A 22,189-nucleotide genomic window follows, 5' to 3' on the forward strand; every position below is an offset into this window, starting at 1 on the left:
TATGTATATATTTCGTATTCGTAGCTCGTTATCTACATTAATTACGAGCATAATCAATCATAATTCGCGAACGAAAACATGAGCGTAATAGGCATGTGGAAGCAACGAATGATTGACGGCAATATTTCGCTCGTAATTGTTATATATTGGATTGTCCGGAAAGTTCGTGCCGATGTTGAAGGAAAATTGAAACGCAGAAGATTTAAATTTTAGTATATTGTACATTTATTAAATTATATAGGTTAGTCGGCACGAACTTTCCGGACAACCCAATAGAAGCTTTCTCGATTTCGTTCATCACCATCGTTCTCATCGACATTAGTACCTGCAGGATGGAATTTCCGGACTCTCGCGATTATATGTGCTAAAGTGATAACGCACGCGGCCTCGATTAACTTGCTTGCTAATCGCCTAGACTTGTCAGGATAATGCGAACAAGTTTTAATGGGATAAGTGGATCATGGGTCCCATGGACAAAGCCATTAACAATTAACTATGTCGCCGGTATTATTGCAATTAACGCACGCGTCATCTCTTCACTTGCTGCTTCACTCTGCTGTTAAGCTTAGGCATTATTCAAATACTAATTGTATATTCATATACTCAATGATATAAAGTTCTTTTGTAATTGGCAATCTGTATCATTATGAGAGTTTATCGGATAAATCAATAATAATTATCTGATCGTGAATAATTATCTGATACATAAACTTTTTCCAAAGTATCTTTCGATTTATAAAAACAATGATGCTAATATTGCTAGTGCTTAATTTAATTAAATTGCAAAATTTATTAAAATTAAATTAATTTAATTATACAAATTATACAAATTATACGAAAAAATTAAATAGATGATTAAGAGTAAAGTTTTATTTAATGAAACAAAGAATAACTTTTCATCATATAATATTAACATAGAAAAGCTTATGGTCCAAAAAATTAATGCAAGTTATATGCCATAAAAATATTCTTGATCTCTAAATACAACATGATAATTTAATTAATAATATTCTCCGATTGATTAACATTTAGTTTCTCTAAAATAATAATACATTGCTTCTTGTCTTACGAATGCTTTGTGAAGAGAGACGCATCGAATTGTTTGGAGAACATTCGCTGTATAAAAAGTTTAAAAAAATTTTTCAAACTTACCTCCTTCCGGATACTTCGAATTGTACAAGTCCAAGTCCAAGGAGCCCTTAATTTATTGGCGGACGCCGGACACCATTCAATCGGCCTGCCGACACTCGCCAGAGATCCAAGATTCTTTCTCGCAAGCACAAAGACGTTGCTGCGCCGCTCTGAATGGGGCATACCACGAGGGATTGTGTTTTACGCGGAGTTAATTTTAATATGCGTTACATGCAGTCTGAGGGACGCCCGCGCCCCCTCGACGATGAGCTCGCTGACAAAAGAGTTCATCACTAAACCTCTTACGGTCACCAAACTGAAATAAATGCGAGTGTAGTCTGGAAACTGAAAGGCAGTGCCATCCGGCTAAGCACGTCCGCGGGAAAGCGAAAAGAAGTGCGTGATATCGCTCGCCTTCTCAAGTAAAAGTTTAAATCTTCCAAAACGACTATCTAACATAACATGGTTTAAGGTTTCGCTATCCTCTTTTATTAAGCTGCTGCATTGTTGCGAAAATTCGGAGAAGCAACAAAGGGGTTGTAATCGAATAACACAATCAAGATGTAAGATTCTAGTTTACAACTTTCACTTAATAAATTTCCCATCTCCCGGTTTCTACCACCAGCTGAGAGTGCATAATATTCTCACGCGTAGATGCCGGAACTGGCGAATTTCGCTGACTAAAGGCGACGCTCTCGGCAATTAAGACAAAGCGACATAAGCAACGGGCACGACGTCCGGCTTCGTTCGTTGTTATCTGGTGCCACGTGAACGCACTGCGAAAAGAGGAAATAGCTCTCCAACGCGCGACTTATCTCGTCCGCTTTTCGACGTTACCAAACTTCGAACTGAATTGCTATCTAAAGGCGTAATCTTTATCGAAAGTAATTTCAAAGTTGCTGATAAGGTTCACTATCTCGTCTTCGTTCTCGAACAAAATATGAACGAATCGCGCATCGTTAAAAGTCCTCTGAACCACACCTGCTGAAACGTGATCCGAATTTTGTCGCTAAGAGATCCGCACCTGCCGTCTGCGTCAACAATCGACAGAGTCGATGACCAAATATCAAAAGAACGACCATAAAACTATAAGAAAAAAATGATATTTGTTATTACATAAAAAATGAAGAGACGTGAAAACGAAAGACTAATTGCAGGAATGTGAGACGCTCGTTGAGCTGTGTTTCTCTCTATAATACAGAAGTTTTATTTTAGATATATCACTAATAAGAGAGAGAACAAACATGACGATATTTATTTATTATAGTTATTTTTAATGAATAATGATGATTATAAAAGCAATTAAAATTGTTAAGATTTAATTAATATGTATAATGTGTTAAATATTTTAAGAATAAAAAAATGTAACAAATGTAAGGATAAAAATATGTATGTAGTTTATCCGAAACTCGAATCATTACTACAAATCTAAGTGTGTAAAATAAATGTCTTAATATATATAATTTCGTGTAAAAAATAACACTATGCTGCGTACAAGAATGAATTTACACATTTAAACGCGTTAATATATAGTGTTATTTTTGCATGGAAAGCTAAATCATACATAAATTGAGGCATTTTGTTGCATACATGGATTTGCAATAATTGATTAGAATTCTTACCTTATTCTTGCCATGTCAATACTAGATTAGAACCTTCTTATCGTACCAGATACAGTAGCAGATACATAATCTGGCCCAAATCATGAAAACGCGTTACGTCCCTCAGGTCCGGGTTTGGGTAGCCGAATCAGGGTCGACGTCAAATCCGGCATACCCAACTCGGCCGTGATTTCTACCTGACCAAATTTCTACTCGGATACTATGAAAACGTTAACTCTTTGTTTTATCTTTTGTTTTTCAGGGAATAAAAGGAAGGCAAATTGAAGCCAGAAAAACGTCATGTGTCAGGTGCAGAAACGCACGATAGTAAGAGACCAACTGATCGACCCCCAGGCAGAGTTCACGTTACGTTTCGTCACGTCGACCGTTTCAATAAGAGCGCCGTCAAATAAATTCATCTCGACGCGATAGGAAAGCTGAGGCCGAGCGAAGATGATATTTCGCTGAATCGGCTTCGACGAGAGACAACAACCATGATAATTTCGTTGATCGGACGAGCGGATGTTAAAAAAAGGCAGTTGAGAGCAAATCTGGAGAGCAGAATGGTCTGATAGGATAATTCGATACCGAATTACAACAAGGATTCAATGCGCTGAAGTATTAACTTTCATTCTCGGGCATGCCATGACATGTGTACTTGTTTGCTTCCGATAGAAAAGCATCATTTGGAAAACGTTTGTGTTTAATTATCGAGTGAGGTAACAATGGACGACGACATGAAGCGACATTTTATGTCAAACGAAAAATTGCGCTCAGCACTATCAAAAGATACGCCAATGAAATGAATTCATATCGCGAGTTTCATATATGGCCATTTATATGTCCCGCAGCGACGTGTGTACAATGATTTAATTGCTTTTATCGTATATATCGTATATATCGAAGCGAATTGAATGAGTGCACCGCGCGATTATTAAACGAGTAACAATACCGCACGTTAAATAATAAAACAAAGTTTGTAATGAAAATATGCCAAAATACCGTGAAAACCAATGCTTAGTTTTTACAGAATATCGAAGCTCTTAATTAAACAGGTGTATATCGTATGATTTCATTGACTATTATTATTATTTCTAAATATCTGTTGCGTTATAAATAGTTTGTAAAATTATTTAATGTTTCTATAAAAAGATATAAAAGAATTGCACCGTAATCGGATATCGAGTCTCTTCATCATAATTTGTGCTTTGTCTTGATATAGCGGTATATTTTATACTGCTCTACATAAGCATATTTTATCAGTAATATGTGCAAGTATATGTTGCACCAACGTATTCACGGCGAACAAGGTATAAAACAATTCCGTGAACGGCACACTCTGTAATCAATCTCCTGAGACGTTTTAACAACAGAATGACGTTACACTCGTAATCATGACTCATCTGAGCGAGTAACGATGCTTTTATACTTGACGGATCAATATCATAGCTTATTAAACTTTGTGAAAACAATTTTCTATACATTATTTTTCAAGAACAATTCATCAGTGTTGTGTAATGTAAAATAAACGCTACAACAAACAACGAAAAAAATGATTAATTCTTGATTGGATATTTGAATAATGAAAAATTTACTTTTTCGTAATTGTGTGTCGACACAATAAAATACTTTTTAATTGCTTGTTTCACAATATACTATCTTTATTTCGATATATTTCTATTCAAGTTGGAACGTGCGCTCCAACTAATAGTTCATTTTCTGTAAACACGAGCGTCTAAATTTATGGAATAAATAGTCTAAATTTATGGACATTTTTCAGATGATTCCCTCTATATTTCTTGGATGTCAAATTTTTCATTCGCGACGTGCGAATGTTTGTACCAATGTGAAAGAGTTAAAAAGAATCACTGGGTAGAATAACATGAGGCGATGATTAATCACTAATCTGTTATTTAGGCTCAAAAAGAGACTATTGAAAAAAAAAATTCTATAGATACAAATGTGTAACAACATAATCTATTTTACATCGTACAAACGACGATTTCAAATAACAGATATACATATTAAATTATTATTACGTTTGTGAAATAAACAGATATATACATATTTATGATAGAGCTATATCTTATTATTGAAATAAAAAAATGAGGAGGGGTAATTAACTCTCTTTGTCTTCGATCAAATATATTACCAAAAGATATTAAGACGTCAAATTTTGGAAAAGTACGCTACGTAAAAGTGTTGCGTTTCTGCAATCAAATCACAGTGCTAAGTACTGATAGCGAGAATGACCGTGAGAAAGCTGTTTATCTTATCAGTCCTCGTTAGCCAATAATTCGCTTTGTATAGATTTATCTTCTTAAAATTCAAAAAAATTTTTTTAATCTATAATAATAGTGTAATTAAGCTCGCTAAATTGTAAAACAAAATCTCGTAATTAAAGGCCGATAATGAGCATTAATAGATGATAAGTACAGTTTTATATTTATAAAAAAAAAACTATGATCAACTTTTAATAATTCAATCGAAACGAAATAGCGCGCGCGCGCGCGCACATACATATACAGGATGATTTTAACATATTTCGTCACCCATCATGAGCAGGTAGAGAGAATCGAACTGAGTCGAAAAGTCTACCATTTTGCAATTTACGCAATTATAGCATAGACTGCAAGAGACAAAAATCATTTATTTTCTTCTCATAGAAAATTTCTTCTCTAAAAATTTTTTCAGAATTTTTTATCAACTTTTTAGTACTGCATTTTCTTATTTTTACCAACATGAGAAAATATGGTATTAGAAAATTTTGAAAAAATTCTGAAAAAATTCTCAGAAATTTATGAGAAGAAAATAAATGATTTTTGTCTCTTTGCAGCTTTTTATAAAGTTGATAGTATTTGAGTAAAAAATTATTCAAGACCAATATTTGGCAATTTTTAGTAATATTAATATCTTGTTAACTATTGCGAAAATTGCAAAATGGTACAGGATTTTTCGACTCAGTTCAATTCACTCTATCTACTCTATCTACTGATGCGTGATGAAATATGTTAAAATCACTCTATATATATATATATATACCAAAAAAATGATCTAGTTGGATTGAATAGTAATTCTGATGGAAAATACAATTAAATTCTGGTGGAATTCGAATTTTTTTGTTTAATTTATTACAATTTCACAAAACACGCAATTATAAAATAATCTTGTTAGTCTTTTTTGCTAAAGTCTATTTGGATAAATAGCCGAAAATCAGAATCAGCTCTGATGATCTTGATCTATGATATCAAAGTCATGATCTCCACCAGGTTTTAGTCGCTCATTTATTAAAAAGTTAGCAAAAGAGGTTTGAAAAATGATCTCTTTTCTACTATATAAAACAGAAATTTTCTGCTTTAAAGTATATTTACAATCTTCCACGCGAAGCGACGCTTACACGACCTCCTTCTTCCTTCACCAAGGGATACACGATTTTCCACGCAAAGCGACGCTGGCAGGGGGGAGATGGGGTGAGAGTCGCGTGGAAAATTGTATAATACTTTAAAGCAGAAAATTTCTATTTTATATAATAGAAAAGAGACATTTTTTTCATTTTTTTCAAACTTTTTTTGTTAATAACTTTTTAATAAATGAACGACGATTAAAACCTGATGGAGATTATTCAAGATCGTGACGTATGTCATCAAGGTCATCGGAGCTGACTCTGCTATTTGGCATATTAGCCTCTATTTGATCCAAAATAGTATATTTCTTAATATTTAATTTAAAAACCTCTTTTTCTGATATTTGATGACTTCATCTGTTAATGTAAGATCTTTTTTGTGGACATTTTTTATTTTTTATTGTTTTGAAGCTTTTTTAATCGGATCGTATTGATCCAAACGATATAATCGTAGTAAATTTGAACATACCGCAGGGATGAAATATTAAACTCAAATATTTTATTTTTAATTAAATTCCCTGTAATATATTATCTTTTATGTAAATTATATTTTATAAGATGACAAGAAGAGAAATTTCTTCGGGAAACTTTCCGCGGAAGTAAAGAAAGCCTGATGTTAGATAATGGAGAAAGGAGTGGGAGTGCACTTTGCGTAGACAGAATTGTCTAGACGGAGCATTGTCGAGCGCATTGTCAGGGTCGCTTAGGTGTGGTCAGTCATTGTTATGTCCTTCACAGTGATGCGTATGTGCAATGGCTATAAAACGGATACTTTAATATCTGTAATTCATATCACATAGCCCGTAATATAACAGTGATGCCGCGCAAATAGCGCAAAAGTTATTTTCGTTCTCTTGGATTTCGTTCTCTTGTCTCATTTCGCTTATCCTCTCTGACTTATCATAGGTGTATAAAAGCATCCGAGGCAATAATAGCTAATTGTTAAACGTAATATAGGATCAAATATGGAAATCGTACGAGGATAGATCTTATAATTACAAATACTGTCTATATGTTTGCTGAGTTCCATTCCAATATTCGCCAATGATTATTTGCATACATAATATATGACTATGTACGCAATATGTAATCAAGGTAATTTAAATACATTAACCATCGATTAATGCCGATGATTGCTAATAAATATTTGTAACAATCGATATATGTAACTTTGTTAAGTTACAGAAATTAATCTGAATATAGGTTACTTCAAAATCATTCTTTAATGATGCGATAAATTTAAAGTTGCTTAAAGAATTTTTTCTATCTTATTGATAAAATATCTTTGTAAATTCTAAATGAGAATTTTCGATATCTTAACGGAATTTAACAAATCAAAGAATTATCAGCTAAGTGGACGACCCTAACACAGACGATCTAATTAAGAGGATTCTATAATTCTTTTTGCGACATTATAAGCATCACGTAATGACACAAGGGATTGACACTCATCGAATGACCAAATGCGGAAAGGAACGTCGCGTGATATGGAGTAACAGGTTTTCATATACCAGAAGAAGACGAGACCGGGACACAACAGATAGTCATCCCAACAACTAACAGAAGGCTCGGATTCAAAGTGGGAAAAAAGTCACTTGTTCACGAGATTGTTCTGTGTCGCAAAATCTCGCGAGCTAAATCTAATTATTAATGGTATCCGGAGCATCAATTCCGCGATATTACCTCCCTCGAAATTACTGTCACGTGATAATCACGTAATTAAGAAAATAAATGGAAAGCTTTCTAAATAAAAAACGTATCATAGACATTATGTTTGTTAAAGATAGTGAGAAGAAACATAATTGAGCACACGTGAACGCAATTTTCGAAAATGTTCGCGGACGAATAAAAGACGAGGGAAATGTCCGATCGACATCCGGATTCGTAGACACGTACTCTAAATTTTTCGTAAGGCTCGCACGAGTGGCGATTTATTTCGGTCACCCCGTAGAGAAACATTCGCTGAGAGGTTGCTTGGAAAAATTCGCAATAAAGCACCAACGTCGCTTCTCCTCGACCATACAACCCGGCGGCGAGTCGAGTGCATCGTTACTCTTTCACTAACAGCTGCGGCGGGTGTGCGTAAACAAGCCCGAACGAGCGGATTCTCTGCCGAATGCGTGCGCAAGCCGGTCGACAGCCGGCGAACCTTCACAACCGCACCTAATCGGTCTAATCTCCATGCGCGACTATCTGTGAACACCCTTTCTTTACCGCGTAGGAAGAAAGCATATGCGACTCCGAACATGCAGCGACATTCGCGAAAAAGAGACCGAGACACAACGAATAATATTGTGAGATAAAAAAGGAATGGACATATTGTATGAGAGAAAAAGAAACTAAACTATATGTTCCCAAAAATAAAAATAAAATTACAGTTAATATACTGAGAAAAAAATTTAGTAAATTTTAATACGTATTTCTTCAAAGTAGTACTAAACATTTATTTACAGTAAATAAATATTACTCAATTAAAAAAATGATTTTTAAATTAAATTAAGGATTCTTAACATAAATGTATGTCTACATTTAGTAAATATTTACTTGAAACTATTCAAATATTTGTGAGATTTTTTTTTTTTAGTGTAGTCATGAACTTTGCTAAAGTTTAAATTTAGTTCAAAATTTTTACCATTCGCGGAATAATAGATAGTATTAAAAATTTAAATACGTATATATATATAAATAAATATATAATAAAACTCTATAGCTTCTTGTCTTATTATTTTATATATCTTATTATTTTATATATATACAAGTAAATAATATCATATAATATAATCCTTTGCGATACTTTTTCGTACAACGAACTGCAATATTGTCTTCATTATCTGTGATAACAATAACTTGGTATCTTATTACTTAAATGTATAAATAGGATCTTCTTATTTATGACAAGAATTGTTTTAGAAATATTTCTTTGATGATACAATTATACTAATTTACTTTGAAATAATATTAAGACATTTCTTTATACTTTCGTTGATACAAAATAAATAAAATGTTTGTTATAATATAAAAAAATAGTATATTATAAAAATATAGATCCATATTCATACCTCATTCTTGTACAATATTGAATAATAATAAATAAATGCACGCATTTATTGATAAAAGTGAAATGTAAAATAGTCCATAATACATATTATACTGTTTATCACAGAAATATAAATACTATAAATATTATAAAAAGTGTATCAAAAGGACTTCAAACTGCACCAGAATAGACGAAAAACCGAGCGATCATGAAATATTGCAACGATGTATAAAGAATAAAAAAATAAGATATAACTGTACAATAATCAATGTATAATAATAAACAGTAAAATAAGTTACCAATTAAAAAACTAATAATGTAAACAATATGAAAAAGAAAGAGAGAGAGAGAGAGAGAGAGAGAGAAAAAGAGAAATAATTAATTAGTAATAAATAAAATAAAAATAAAATGAGTGTGTATGTTTTCAATATAATTCATAAGATGGCAAGTTTTAATTAATATATTGCTTTTTTATCTAATCCTTAATTTATACACATTATCGCTTCGACCTCGGATTGTACTCAACTTCATTCGACTAAAACGCGATACCTACAAATACGCAGGATATACGATGTAAGCTAAGATGCACCTGTTCACTCCAATTGACGGCACATCTCGCGATACGAAATATCAACGTTAAATCGTGCGTTTTGTCGAACGACAAAAGCGCTAACATTTGAATCTAATACGCACACACAAAATCCCTCGGATATACCACATGGATATTTGTAACACGGTCACCAATGAAAGTCGGAGCGCTGTTTAAAGAAGGATCAACGGACATCAATGCCGGGATATCTGACGTCGTCGATGTACGTGATAAACGTTCAGTCACTCGCGCGACATTCGCGTGACACCGATCATTGTTAATATAATAACGCGTCGAAGCCGAAGTATTTCGGTAGAACTCAGCGTGGGCGATGCGATGGGTCAAACGACAACGAAAACACGTTCGGACGCACACTCGATCGCCAACGTACCGTCACGCGGGAACATCGGAACCGAACTGCCGCCACCGCCGCCGCCGCTCTCGGCAGGTTCAGTGCGGTAGTGTACAGTGGTGCGCGCGCGCGCGCGAGCGATTCCACTCGCAGTAACGTTCACGGCGCTGCCATCGCGGATCGCGCGTTTAGAACGAATACATTTCCTCGCTAGAACAGATCAGCTGATTGCCAACGCTGCCGTCAGAATAAAACGCTTTGTGTTTCAATCTTTTTCAGAGCTTTAAGAGTTCTCTTTATAAGAAATGAAAGTAATTCATTGAAATTCGTTGATGGAAATCTTCTTTTCTGGAATAGACAGTAAATATTTCGTAAATTTAACGTTTTTTTAAAACTATTATTAACACTATATAATAGTATAATTGGCTCAATAATTGAAAAAACAAATTAAAAGGAAAAGGACTACGAACCAGAAATTTTACCTGTAAAATTGATAAATAAAAAAAAATGCCTCAATAAATTATTTTATAAAACATTTACGGCTAACAACAAGAAACGTTTCGATCACGATCGGATCATTATCAATGTTTACAAAGTATGTCTAAACGATAAAAAATATAACATAAAATCGATCGAAAATTGAAAATATACTTCGCATTGAATAATTATATAATTATTAAACTTCATAATTAATTTATTTAAGATATTTTTTTATTTATCTATCAATTTTATAACTAAAATTTCTGGCATAGCCCTTTTTTTCTTTTAACTTATTATTAACACATTGTGACATATAGAAATACATTTTTAAAATTTATCTAAAAGAGGTAACAAGTCCCGTAATTATTTATGCGTCATATAAGTCTTATATCTGAGTGTTCAAATCACGTTTGAAAAACAAGAATTTTTAAAATTCTTGTTTTCACAGAAATATACATATAAAGAAATATACGTTTAATATTAATAATAAAATAATAATAATATTAATAATAATAATTAATAATTAATATTAATAATAAATATTAATAAATTACAAAAATTATTTTTATTGTCAGATAAGAATTTAACACAATCCGTATGTAACGATTGCACGATTAAGAAGTGCGCACAATTAAAAGATTATTTATATATAATATTATTAATTAAATATCATATTAAGATATAAACAAAAATAGGTATCACGCGTAAATATTACGATTCCACGAACGGAAGGATTAGAAATGTATGATCTAAACTGGAGACGACTTCTAATTCCAACAAGCACATAAATCAAATACAAGTCGTCTGTAGAAATACTGAAGAAGGAAAAGGATAAACACGAGATACAGATTGCAGGATCAACTTTGAAGAAACGACAGAGAAATAACGAAAGTTTCGTTGACACATGTGTCAACTCCTCAGTGGGGTTCTGAAACCTCATATGTATATGGAAATATATAGATAAGTATTACAAGTGACAAATGCACCGTAGTGCAATTTTTTCACCAGGATCAGATAATAAAATATGAAAAGTATTATTGTAAAATTAATGAATATTATTTAACTTTTATATTATATAATCTAGATGATATGAGAAGAAAATTACAAAACAGATACTTATAATTAACCTCCAATATATAATATATCTAATGTACAATAATTAGCAATATAACAAAATAATACAATTTTTGATAATATTTACAATACGTATAAATTATATAATTGCAATTAATGTTGTAATTGTCAATTAATAAATTTATATAAATTGGTTATATAAACGACACCTTTAATAAAATTATCTTTGAATAAAATTTATATATATTTCTTTAGAATTCATCTTCCCTGGTGTGCATCTTGGTGTGTGACCTCGCGCAGCGAGAAACCTACATCAGCTATAAACAGCGTGTATAGGTCAGATCGGTATAATTTCACTGACGCGGGAAGGTGGCATCGTGCGAAAGTGCAAGCCGACACGATGAAGCACCGAACCGGTTTGTACCGAAACGAATTTCGAGAGGCGCTAACGGCAACGAAAGCCGGACCAATGTCATTAGACGAAGAACGAAAGTATGATACACTCCTTTGTAAAATTGCCACTTATTGATTAATTATTGATAACACAGTGAAAATAAAAGAATTGAAACGAAATCATGGCAAGTTATTTCGTGTCAACAAACTGAGTTGAAAATTGTATAAGTTCATAAAAGAAATATGATTAGACACGAGGAACGTCCTTGACCGAATATGGCCTTTTCACTTATGCACATATCATCGATTATTTTAATATTTTAATATTTTGAGAATAATAAATGTATAAAAATAATTAAAGGATGTTTATGCATTTTCGAACGCGTGATAATAAATTTTCAAAATAAAAATAACATATTCTCAATGTATGTATATACGAACTCAATGTATGTATATCGTCACTTTCATTGATTCCCTATCGGCATTCATAAGCGAGCACTCCATTGTACAAACGGTGACACATCAATTAAAATGCATCGGGGACAGCAATTTACATCGTAGGAGAAAATCTGATTTATTTGAGCTGAGACAATTTCTCCTCACTTTTTCGTGCCGATCAGTTTTGACCACGTTAAGTTGACCTTTGAGCGTCACTTTAGCCAATCTCTAAAATCAACCGATAACGATCGCGACACAATTTCTCCACTCATGATGCAGCCAATTTTCCATGTACATGTATGCGTACAGCAGCTGCGAAATATAATTACGATTACTCGAGCGTCGCTTTCTGTTTAACCGCGAGCACACCTGCACGCCGATAGCTTAAACAGCAATATTTCTGCGTGTTTAGTTTCCATAAATATGTTAAACAATTTTCTTTGTACTGTACAATAAAAAAATAAAATTAATTTCCTTTAAAATTTAGTATTTTATTTTATTTTATTTTATTTTCAAAATAGTTTTATTAATTCTATTTTATTCTGTATTTCAACAATAATATTTATCTATTATTGTGAAATACAGAATAATATAAAATTAATAAAATTATTGAATTGTATATCAAAGCTAGATTAGTTTATTTAACAACTAGCGGTGAAAATAATTATTACTTAATTTATTGTTAGATTGAAAACAAGAGACATAAAAACTCTTTATAGAAATGTGAAAAAATTTCTTTATTGTTGTAAAATATGTTACCTGTGTTATTGAATGTCTCAACTAGACAGATTATAACAGTAGGAGAGTTAAAAAAAATGTTATAAATATTCCAAACGTTTTATCATTAATGCATGCATGCTTGGAATGCTGTATAATTATCATAATTAATTATATAATTCTTGTAGTAATTTCATTTTATTATTTTTTTATATTACTATTCTGCTCTTTTTTAAAAATAATTTTCGCTCACAATTTCTAAATTATTGATTAAAATAATTTAAAACTAGAAATTTTATATGTGGTTTTTAAAACAACGTGAGTTTCGGAAATGTAAATATTAAGTTCACAATTGAAGCGAATCAATGTTGTTTATCATCGAACCCGCATGGATCGGCGTAACGCGTGCACTTTACTTACCAACTGACTTTATGTCTCTTATGTTACTTAGCTGATTTTTTTCTCGTGCTTCTTTTGCTACTTTTTTCCGCGCATCTCTTCGCGTACGATGTAAAAGCGAACGCGCCAGCGAACACGTGAGCGAACCAGTGCCACGGTTACAGAACGAATTATTTTTAGCGCTATGGATGCTGTGCCGTCGAGAGTGTCGCAAGGACTCCCGTTGTTCCGTGAACATATGTGAAAGGCTTGAAAATCAATTCAACCAAGAATCCTCGCTATTGTCTCCTATTACGTGAATGATGCCTTTTACATAACAAACGTAAGATCGTGAATTTAATCCAGTTGACATTTTTAAAGTCATGCAGCATTCATTTTCTTTGCGTTCGATATTATTTTTATCTTCAACTTTCGCAATATTCAAAGATTATAGCTACAAATTAAAGTTACAAACAGATATTCCCGAAATCTCCATTTCGATATTGTCCTGTTACAATTGAATACGTTCAACTCTCTGTTAAAATAATTTTCTTCAATAAGTATATTAATAAAAATTAATGTACCTATCGTACAAGTATGAAAAATAGAAATATTAGATTAGACAAAAGATTCTTATCTATAGATAAAAGAATTAAATAAAAGAAATATAGTGCTATAAGAAAATTAATTTTCTGACCGGTACAAGCATAATGTACGATATAAAGAATTCGAGAGAAAGAATCGTATATATTATGGTTATTTATTCGTTCACAAACTTTTGAGTAATTTGAAGACAGAAGTTCATTAGTTGATCCATAAATGGAGTAAAGTTTGTTTTCTTCGAACCGTTGCGATTTGTCTTGATAAATGAGGTCGAGAAAGAATTTCGCACCAACTTTGCCAATTTCCAAAGATTGCTTTTCCGATCTCTTTATCGTAGTAATACAACAAGTATTAGCTATAATAAAACTCCACACACGAAAATATATTTGCATCGTAACATTATCACTTATATTTTCCTATAATACGGAAAATACGCAATGAACTTTTTTAATAAAGTTTCGCAGAACGTCCGCTGACATGTTTGATACGGGAAATATCCGAAAAAGAATTGCGAAAAAGAAGAGTCTGTTATTCTTTTTATATGCGGAATTTGATACTTTTATCGTCAGAAAAAAATGCTTACTTTTATCGTCAGAAAAAATTACAACATTTGACGTTAAACTCATGCAAATAAGATTTCGATCATCATAAAATAGTAACAAAATTCACTATTATATATACATACACGGAAAAAATTGCTTTGATTGTTACTGCAATATTCTCTAGGTTTGGAAGAGAAATTTATGTGAATTCAAATTATATTGATTGTAACTGTTAAGATATGCCCATTTATTATACGATTATCATAACCGTAATTTTATCGATAAGTAATGTTCGATTAGAATATCCGAGCATATAGTTGCCTCAATCGAACAATTACTGCTATCTCTCAATGTGGTCCGCAAAATAAATAGTGTGTTTGAGAAATATATAATAGGTACATGGCCACAATATTAACTAACGGTTGCACTATTACCAACTTGTTATAACTAACGTTAGCCGTGCCAAAACTCGTGAAGACCTGTGAAAATCTTTTCATCATAAATAAAGTGTTTTGTGTATATCCTAAGATATAAGACTGAGGATATAAGATTCCTATCATGAATAAAACTTACGAGCTTTATTTTCAAAGGACCTCAATTCCGACTTTCAAAGGTAAAGTAACGTTGAAAAACATTTTTAGATTACAGTTTACGTTTGGGATTGCTCATGTAACTTTTTCTTTAGAGTGGAAACGTGAAAAGTTAAATTTTTTTATGTATATATATATATATACATATAACATATACATACAAAAACTTTGTACTTTTCATGTTTCCGCCTTAGGAAAAAAGTTACGTAACCAATAGCTGGTCGGTAAAATGTCCGCAGTATGCTACCAGAACCGTAGCTAAACATAATTAATAATCATTACGATTGTAACATCTATATAACAAATATCATTGTTAAGGATAGAGCAATCATATAAGTCACTTCCATAACACTACTTCTTGTAATTCTTTTGTATTGATAGATGAAAATTATCACAATTATTTGATTGTAGCTATCATAACTTTTTCTCCGTCTACAATATTTAAACAATATCATAATATATTATTATATATTACAATATTTATATGTTATAAATTTCATTTATTTTATAAATGCTTAAGTATAATGTAAATCATAAAAGAAACATTTTAATCTATACTATATATTTTTATATTGTCATGTGTATATGTATACAAGATATTGTAAATATTCGATATTGTGTTTGGCAGAAAATAAGAATATATACTTTAGAAAAAAGGGAACTGTAATTATCTAGACACGTTATTTTTCGCTAAACTATACTTTCTAGAAATTTTTACGATCCGTCGCGTCGTTGTCATAATGAGATACTTTGTTACTTTGACTTGGATAAACTTCTTTTCCGAGTAAATCCCTTTCCCAACATGACTTTTGTAGCCAAACCATTACCACCAGTATTCAAAGTTGTCTTCCTCCATTTGATGTTTTAATAACGAGAAAAACATTGTTCAAATAGCATTAAATTTTTTAATGATCTAACTTTTTATGAAGAAACAACCACGTATAAAACAAATTAAACAAAAAAATGTGAATAAAAACATATTATTCAAATGAAACATTATTTACAATGTTTTATTATACATTTTTAATTCTTTAATTTTTTTATTTTGTACTTTTGTCTGTGAATTTTTTATTTAATTATGCGAGTATCACTCTTCTATAATTGAGTGTCATTTTTTCTTTTCTTTACTTTCTTTATCATAAACAAATAATTTTATACCACATTCTTTTAATGTTTAATTTCAGTATTTGGAAATATAGTACATCTACATATGCCTTTATCCTCATTCTGTCTAAAGATGTGCGATTTGCGTATCGATATAATAAAAGTGTAATTGTTACGGGAAAAAAGATTTTTTGCTAAAATGTCGATTAGAAATCACCTTTGAATTTCAAAAGCGATTTATAGCCGATATTTTTACAAAAAATTTTGTTTTTTTCACATAACAATACTTATACACATACATCCCTAATTTTGTCCCGAATAAAACAATACAACTTTTAATTTTGGAAATATGTGTGTGTGTGTGTGTGTGTATGTGGTGTGTGTGTGTCTCCATCTCAGTTTTCTTAGTAGTGTGGGACTATTATTTTTGCCTTCGTTGAAGATGACATTGAGCCGTACGAACGATTTATTAAATAATCATAAATTGAAATTAAAAAAAAATCCAATAAAAGTAGACACCAGACAAACATATATATATATATATACACACACAAAATATTCCATTTATTTATGAAATAAATACTTTTATTTATACATGTTTATCTATGACATGTAAATATAAATAAATGTAAAACATAAATGACAATTTTTGTCAATTCATGATTTACTTCTACAAAGACATCCACTTTTATTAATGTAATTTCAAATATATTTTATCGAATGTAAACTAGTTCACTACGTACCGCGTTGATTCTTATCAGCCCTTTCAATTTTTACATTATACATTTTTGTAATTCTTTTAAACTTTACTGCCAGCAAATATATTATTTTACATATTATACGATTCTTTATCTCCGACACGGATCTCACAACATTCTAACGGAACACACACGATATACCGATACATCGTGTACACGGTTATTGTTAATGCAGGTAAAAAATGGAGCAAGGTATTGATCAATATTTCCGGGGCATACTATTGTATGTGTGATTAATAATAGTTATTGGGCGCGAAAGCTTTTCGGGGCGAGAAAACGTGCGCCGTATCGCCAGGAAGATAAATTCCTGGGAGGATATGCGAGCCTTGAAGCGGATGGAATTTCCGCAGTAAGCACATGGACCACCTCTAATGGCTACCCGATGAAATATGCACGGTAAGCCGCGAAGCATAACCATTTTCAAAATCCCCATTCACGCGGCGACCTAGTTATACACATGCACGTTATATAAACACAACTTCAAGACGACTTGTACGAACATGCTGTACGCAAAACGATGCATTATGCTGTCGCATTAGCCTGGCTCTTAGCCATGTCGCATCATAAATACGTGTTAACAATGTTCGCTAGGTCTTCGGTTTGTGATAATAACATCGAAGGTGAAGCATTCATGCATAGTCGGTGATTTTCTAGTTTCGCATGGCGCATACTATCTTACACTGTTTATTCCCGTTGTTTGATCCGTTTACCTTGGATTCTGTTTTCTTCGCGCTACACTAAAAGTACATTCCGAATACTCGATTTTAATAAGTTCCAGCTGAGAAGATAAATGGGGCAATCATCCGGATTAAAGTCTTATTTCGAAGAGACGTATATTTTCTCTTTTAAATTAATAACTGTTCTTCATGATCTGTGTCAGGATGTCGCAAATTTGATAGCCGATTTCAAAATTAATCTCTCCTATTAACTAGAACTTGAACAGTAATTTAAACTATTTCATACGTAGAAGTTTCGAATTTGCTAATTTTAAAATTTATTACTTTGGTATAACTGAATGATCACGTAATTTTAATAACCAACGATTTCTCTGAAATGTACATCAATATGTTATGATAACGGAAAACGGCACGCGTAACATCGAGAAACAACGACGAAGTTAAAGTTGGTATTGAAACTTGTATCAATGAAATCATGCCCGCATTTCCTCTGGCTGCTCGCCAAGAACTGATCCTCTTGCAAAAGTTATACATGAAGCATAACGCCGAAGAAGTTGGCCACGCGACTTGTTTCCAATATGAAATAAATAAGATTATGCTACAGAAAAATCGTTAAAGCAATTTTAGTAATAATACAGTACACATTTTTAAATAAATGCAACTTGCAGTTTTTAAACTAATTCATTGACGACGAAAATTAAACGATGTAATAATACAATCTTAAAAAGTATCTAACAAAAAATTCAATGCAACTAATAGAAGAATAATGAAGAAAGGAAAAAAAGCAGGAAGTTAAGTTTTTCTTTGCATATGAAAAGACGAAAAAATAACGCTGTTCAATGAAAACAACAGCGAGAAAACGACACAGTTTTCAAAGAAGCCAAAGGGACATCTCTGCTAGATTTACTTGTCTCCAAGATTGTCCTTCCGGTTCCGGAACATGTGATTGAAATTACAACATTGCATGTTCTCATCTCCCGAATGTCATCGGAAACAATTCGTGTCCCATTGACATTTAATTTTGATATAATTTTCATTGATATGATTTTCACGTTCATCATTACAATAATAAATTATCAAGAAAGATCAATATATAATCTTCTGCTGTATTAAAACCAGTTGCATTTGCAATCTATAGTTACAGAAACTTTTATTAATTGTAAATAATATTTTTTATAAATTGTACTAGGCGTAGTTAAATTAAATAAACGTAGCGAATAAAAAATTTAATATTAAAATTAACTAACATGTTAATAATAATCATTATGGTAGGCACTTCTTTCATTATAAATGCTCTGTTAATAAAACTTCTTAGGTCAGGATCGAACCTAGTCTTCTACATTGCTGCGTCTGAAATTTCCTGCCTTTCAGATTCTTCTTTAGTACTCCAATTCTGTAAATCTTAAGTTAGTTATATCATTATCAGTGACGCTGTATAACAGTTTTTTTTATGTATAATCTGCGCAGGAATATAATGACAATATATCGATACTGTTGTTAAAAGTTACAGAATCGGAGTACAGTCTCCGTCTCTAAAGATGTAGAAATCAGATGGCGACACAGTTCCGGGAGGAAATGCTGAAGCAGTCCAGACTTGTCACCATGCGATTTCTATATCTTTGCAGACCTGAAGAAGAATCTGTGCAACAGTGCAGAAGAGTATTTGCGAGTCCTAAGGAATTTTATGAACAAGAAAGATATCTGTTGTTTGGTTTCACAATGGAATATTAATATATTACTTATTTTCGATGTCTAAATTTTTCGTCCACGTTTCATTTGACTATCGCTAATAAATAAAACTTATGATTTCTTCTCTCTCTCTCTCTCTCTCTCTCTCTCTCTCTCTCTCCCTCTAAAAACAATTTTCTAATATTCTATAAAACGTTAAATCTTAAAATATCTACTAAAGTGTTTAGATTGAGACAAAAAATTTCTAAAATCGATCATGAGAGAATCAGCAGAGGATTATAATTATAAAAAATGAAGGAATAACCTCGTGTACAGGAAGAAAATTAACCTGGAACGGAAAGACATATGACGTGCATATGAACGCCGAAGGACAAGATGAACCTCCGCTACTGAGGCTACTTGAAAGGAAGATAACGAGAAAGAAACAACGAAGAAAGAAATTCATGTTGTTGTGTATTCGTTGCATGTCCGAGACTCATGCGTGTCAGCGCGTACGTAACACATGGAGTGACCGGAAACGCATACGGACGGTGTTCGTCGAGTTAAGCTATAAGCAAGCTGCGTACACTTACATGAGTGGTGATATCGCATATACGGCAATTTGAATAATTAACGGTTACGGAGTGTCCCAGTGCACAAGAGATATATCTCTCTATGTAAGACGTTTGCCAATCGACGGACCGAGAAATAAGGGTCATTCGGTTATATCGAGTCGATAAAAACAAAAGTGACTGGTAAATTACATCAAGAGAATAAAAAATGCACTGGCCTTTCTAACGATGACGCCGTGAACCGAGTCGACCTCGGGACGCAAGGCAGTAAATAAAAAAATTAATAATAATTTTTCACGAACTGCAATTGGTAATACAATGTACAATTTTCAATGGTTATTTTGTTATGTAAAGTGATATGTTACGTTCATGAATAATGCAAAATGGGTCGAATTCATTGTTTTAGTGAAGTATCTAAACATTTATATGTAGATACATATGTTGTTCTGAAAATAATTTTATTGAATTATCAAAATAATTAATGTAAGAACAAAATAATGCTACAAAACATTCTAGTCACCCCAATGTACATAATTAGTTTGATAGACAAACAAAATTATTTTCAGATCATATGTACTAAATTTTTAAATACTTCAGTAAAATCATTCTTTCCGTGTTACTTTTGGAAGTCATTAGATTTTTAATTAATTTAATCAATTTAATGCTTGAAATTGCTGTTAAATTAATGTAACGCGAATTAAATTAACGATTAAATTGATTAATCATGCATGAAAAATTAAGCATTAAAATTAAATTAATTATAATAAATTCTTGTTGCTACATTTTCATTAATAAGTGAGAAGACTAATAAATCGATTTCAATATTCACCTATGCTAATTTTTCAACAGAATCACTGGATTATATGCTCGATTCTTTCGCTCTTAATCGATGCACCGCAAGATTCTACCTTTCGAAGCAGCGAACAATCATAAATATACATTGAATCGCTCCGGCATATTGAATGCTTCTGATCTTTCCACGATTGTCGACGAATTCAACAGCATTATTTCTCGGGGAACAATCGTGTTTGTAATTAATATTCCCAGGAAACAACCTGATAGCACGCTTGATTGTAAAATTGATATTAGCGACTAATTAACTTTGCAGACTGATTAACTAAGTTTTACCTTCAATCTGCTGGATTACTATTTGCGGTGGAAAACCTCTTGGCAAAGACTGGGACTTTAACTTACCTGTAACAAAAAGGAAATAGAATACATTATCAAAAAGGTTAATGTTACGATTAATGATTGTTTATAGCACAATCTAGACAAAATAGAATTGAAACAATTACGCAATAGTATTTCGTAATTATATTTTTCTATTGTATTTTTAAATACAAGAGTTTTTTCCCGAAAATACAAATTATTACGCAGATCCATATGAGATACTGACACTGAAATAAATTCGTTATTTTTACATGAGAATAAAATTTTGAGAAATAATATTTATCAATCTAGAACGATATTTCGATGTCTCCTTATTGCGAATGATCTATTTGTTAAATCGCTGAATCAAGGAAAACAAAGTTGACCCTCTTGTTTACCAGCCTAGCAGAACACTCGTATTTACTCATTCTTCAGAATGTCACAACGGATTATCTCCAATCGTAGAAGATAAGCAGGATTGGAACTTCCCTCGTTCTTATATACCGCACTCCACATAAAGATTAATGAAGGTGTTTTCATTGAATTTGGTCCGGGTCAAGCACGTATGATCTGCGGACTGACTGAGCCCAATCCGGCCAATTAAACCAATTTCGAGGACCCTTCGGTCTGTCGGAAATCACTATCGGTGATTTTCTCGCACGTCCTTTCGCAAGGCAGAAACATACGCACGTTATACATATCTATTTGTTCGGATCGCGAAGCATGATCGTGAGCGTACGTGCGTAACGCCGTATTCGTGCGAACATGGAATGTATATGTTGCGGAATTACATGAACCAATTAAAACCACCACCATGTTGATCTGTCGGGTCAATTCCGCGTTCGTTTGCAACACTTCACGCAGTGCATCTCGCTAACAAAGATTGCTTTGTGGTAGAGGTAAAAAATCGCAACTATATATATATATATATAT

The 22,189-nt window shown here is 32.3% G+C and overlaps 2 protein-coding genes across 3 annotated transcripts in view; both read right to left on the reverse strand.

The window, feature by feature from the left end:
* The window catches only part of LOC108694661 (probable Ras GTPase-activating protein), a 161,305-nt gene extending 160,084 nt beyond the window's left edge, over nt 1-1,221 (reverse strand). For both annotated transcript variants that reach the window (XM_018204310.1, XM_018204292.1), the window contains exon 1: nt 1,153-1,221. The gene's annotated coding sequence lies outside the window, so the exon portion shown is untranslated. The remainder of the gene's footprint in view (nt 1-1,152) is intronic.
* A 20,003-nt stretch (nt 1,222-21,224) lies between these two features.
* The window catches only part of LOC108687702, a 96,667-nt gene continuing 95,702 nt past the window's right edge, over nt 21,225-22,189 (reverse strand). Inside the window, exon 6 of the mRNA XM_018193653.1 lies at nt 21,225-21,301. Coding sequence (XP_018049142.1) covers nt 21,225-21,301 — 77 coding nt within the window. The remainder of the gene's footprint in view (nt 21,302-22,189) is intronic.

The sequence above is a fragment of the Atta colombica genome, unplaced genomic scaffold, assembly GCF_001594045.1.
Source record: "Atta colombica isolate Treedump-2 unplaced genomic scaffold, Acol1.0 scaffold1, whole genome shotgun sequence".
Taxonomy (NCBI): Eukaryota; Metazoa; Arthropoda; class Insecta; order Hymenoptera; family Formicidae; genus Atta; species Atta colombica.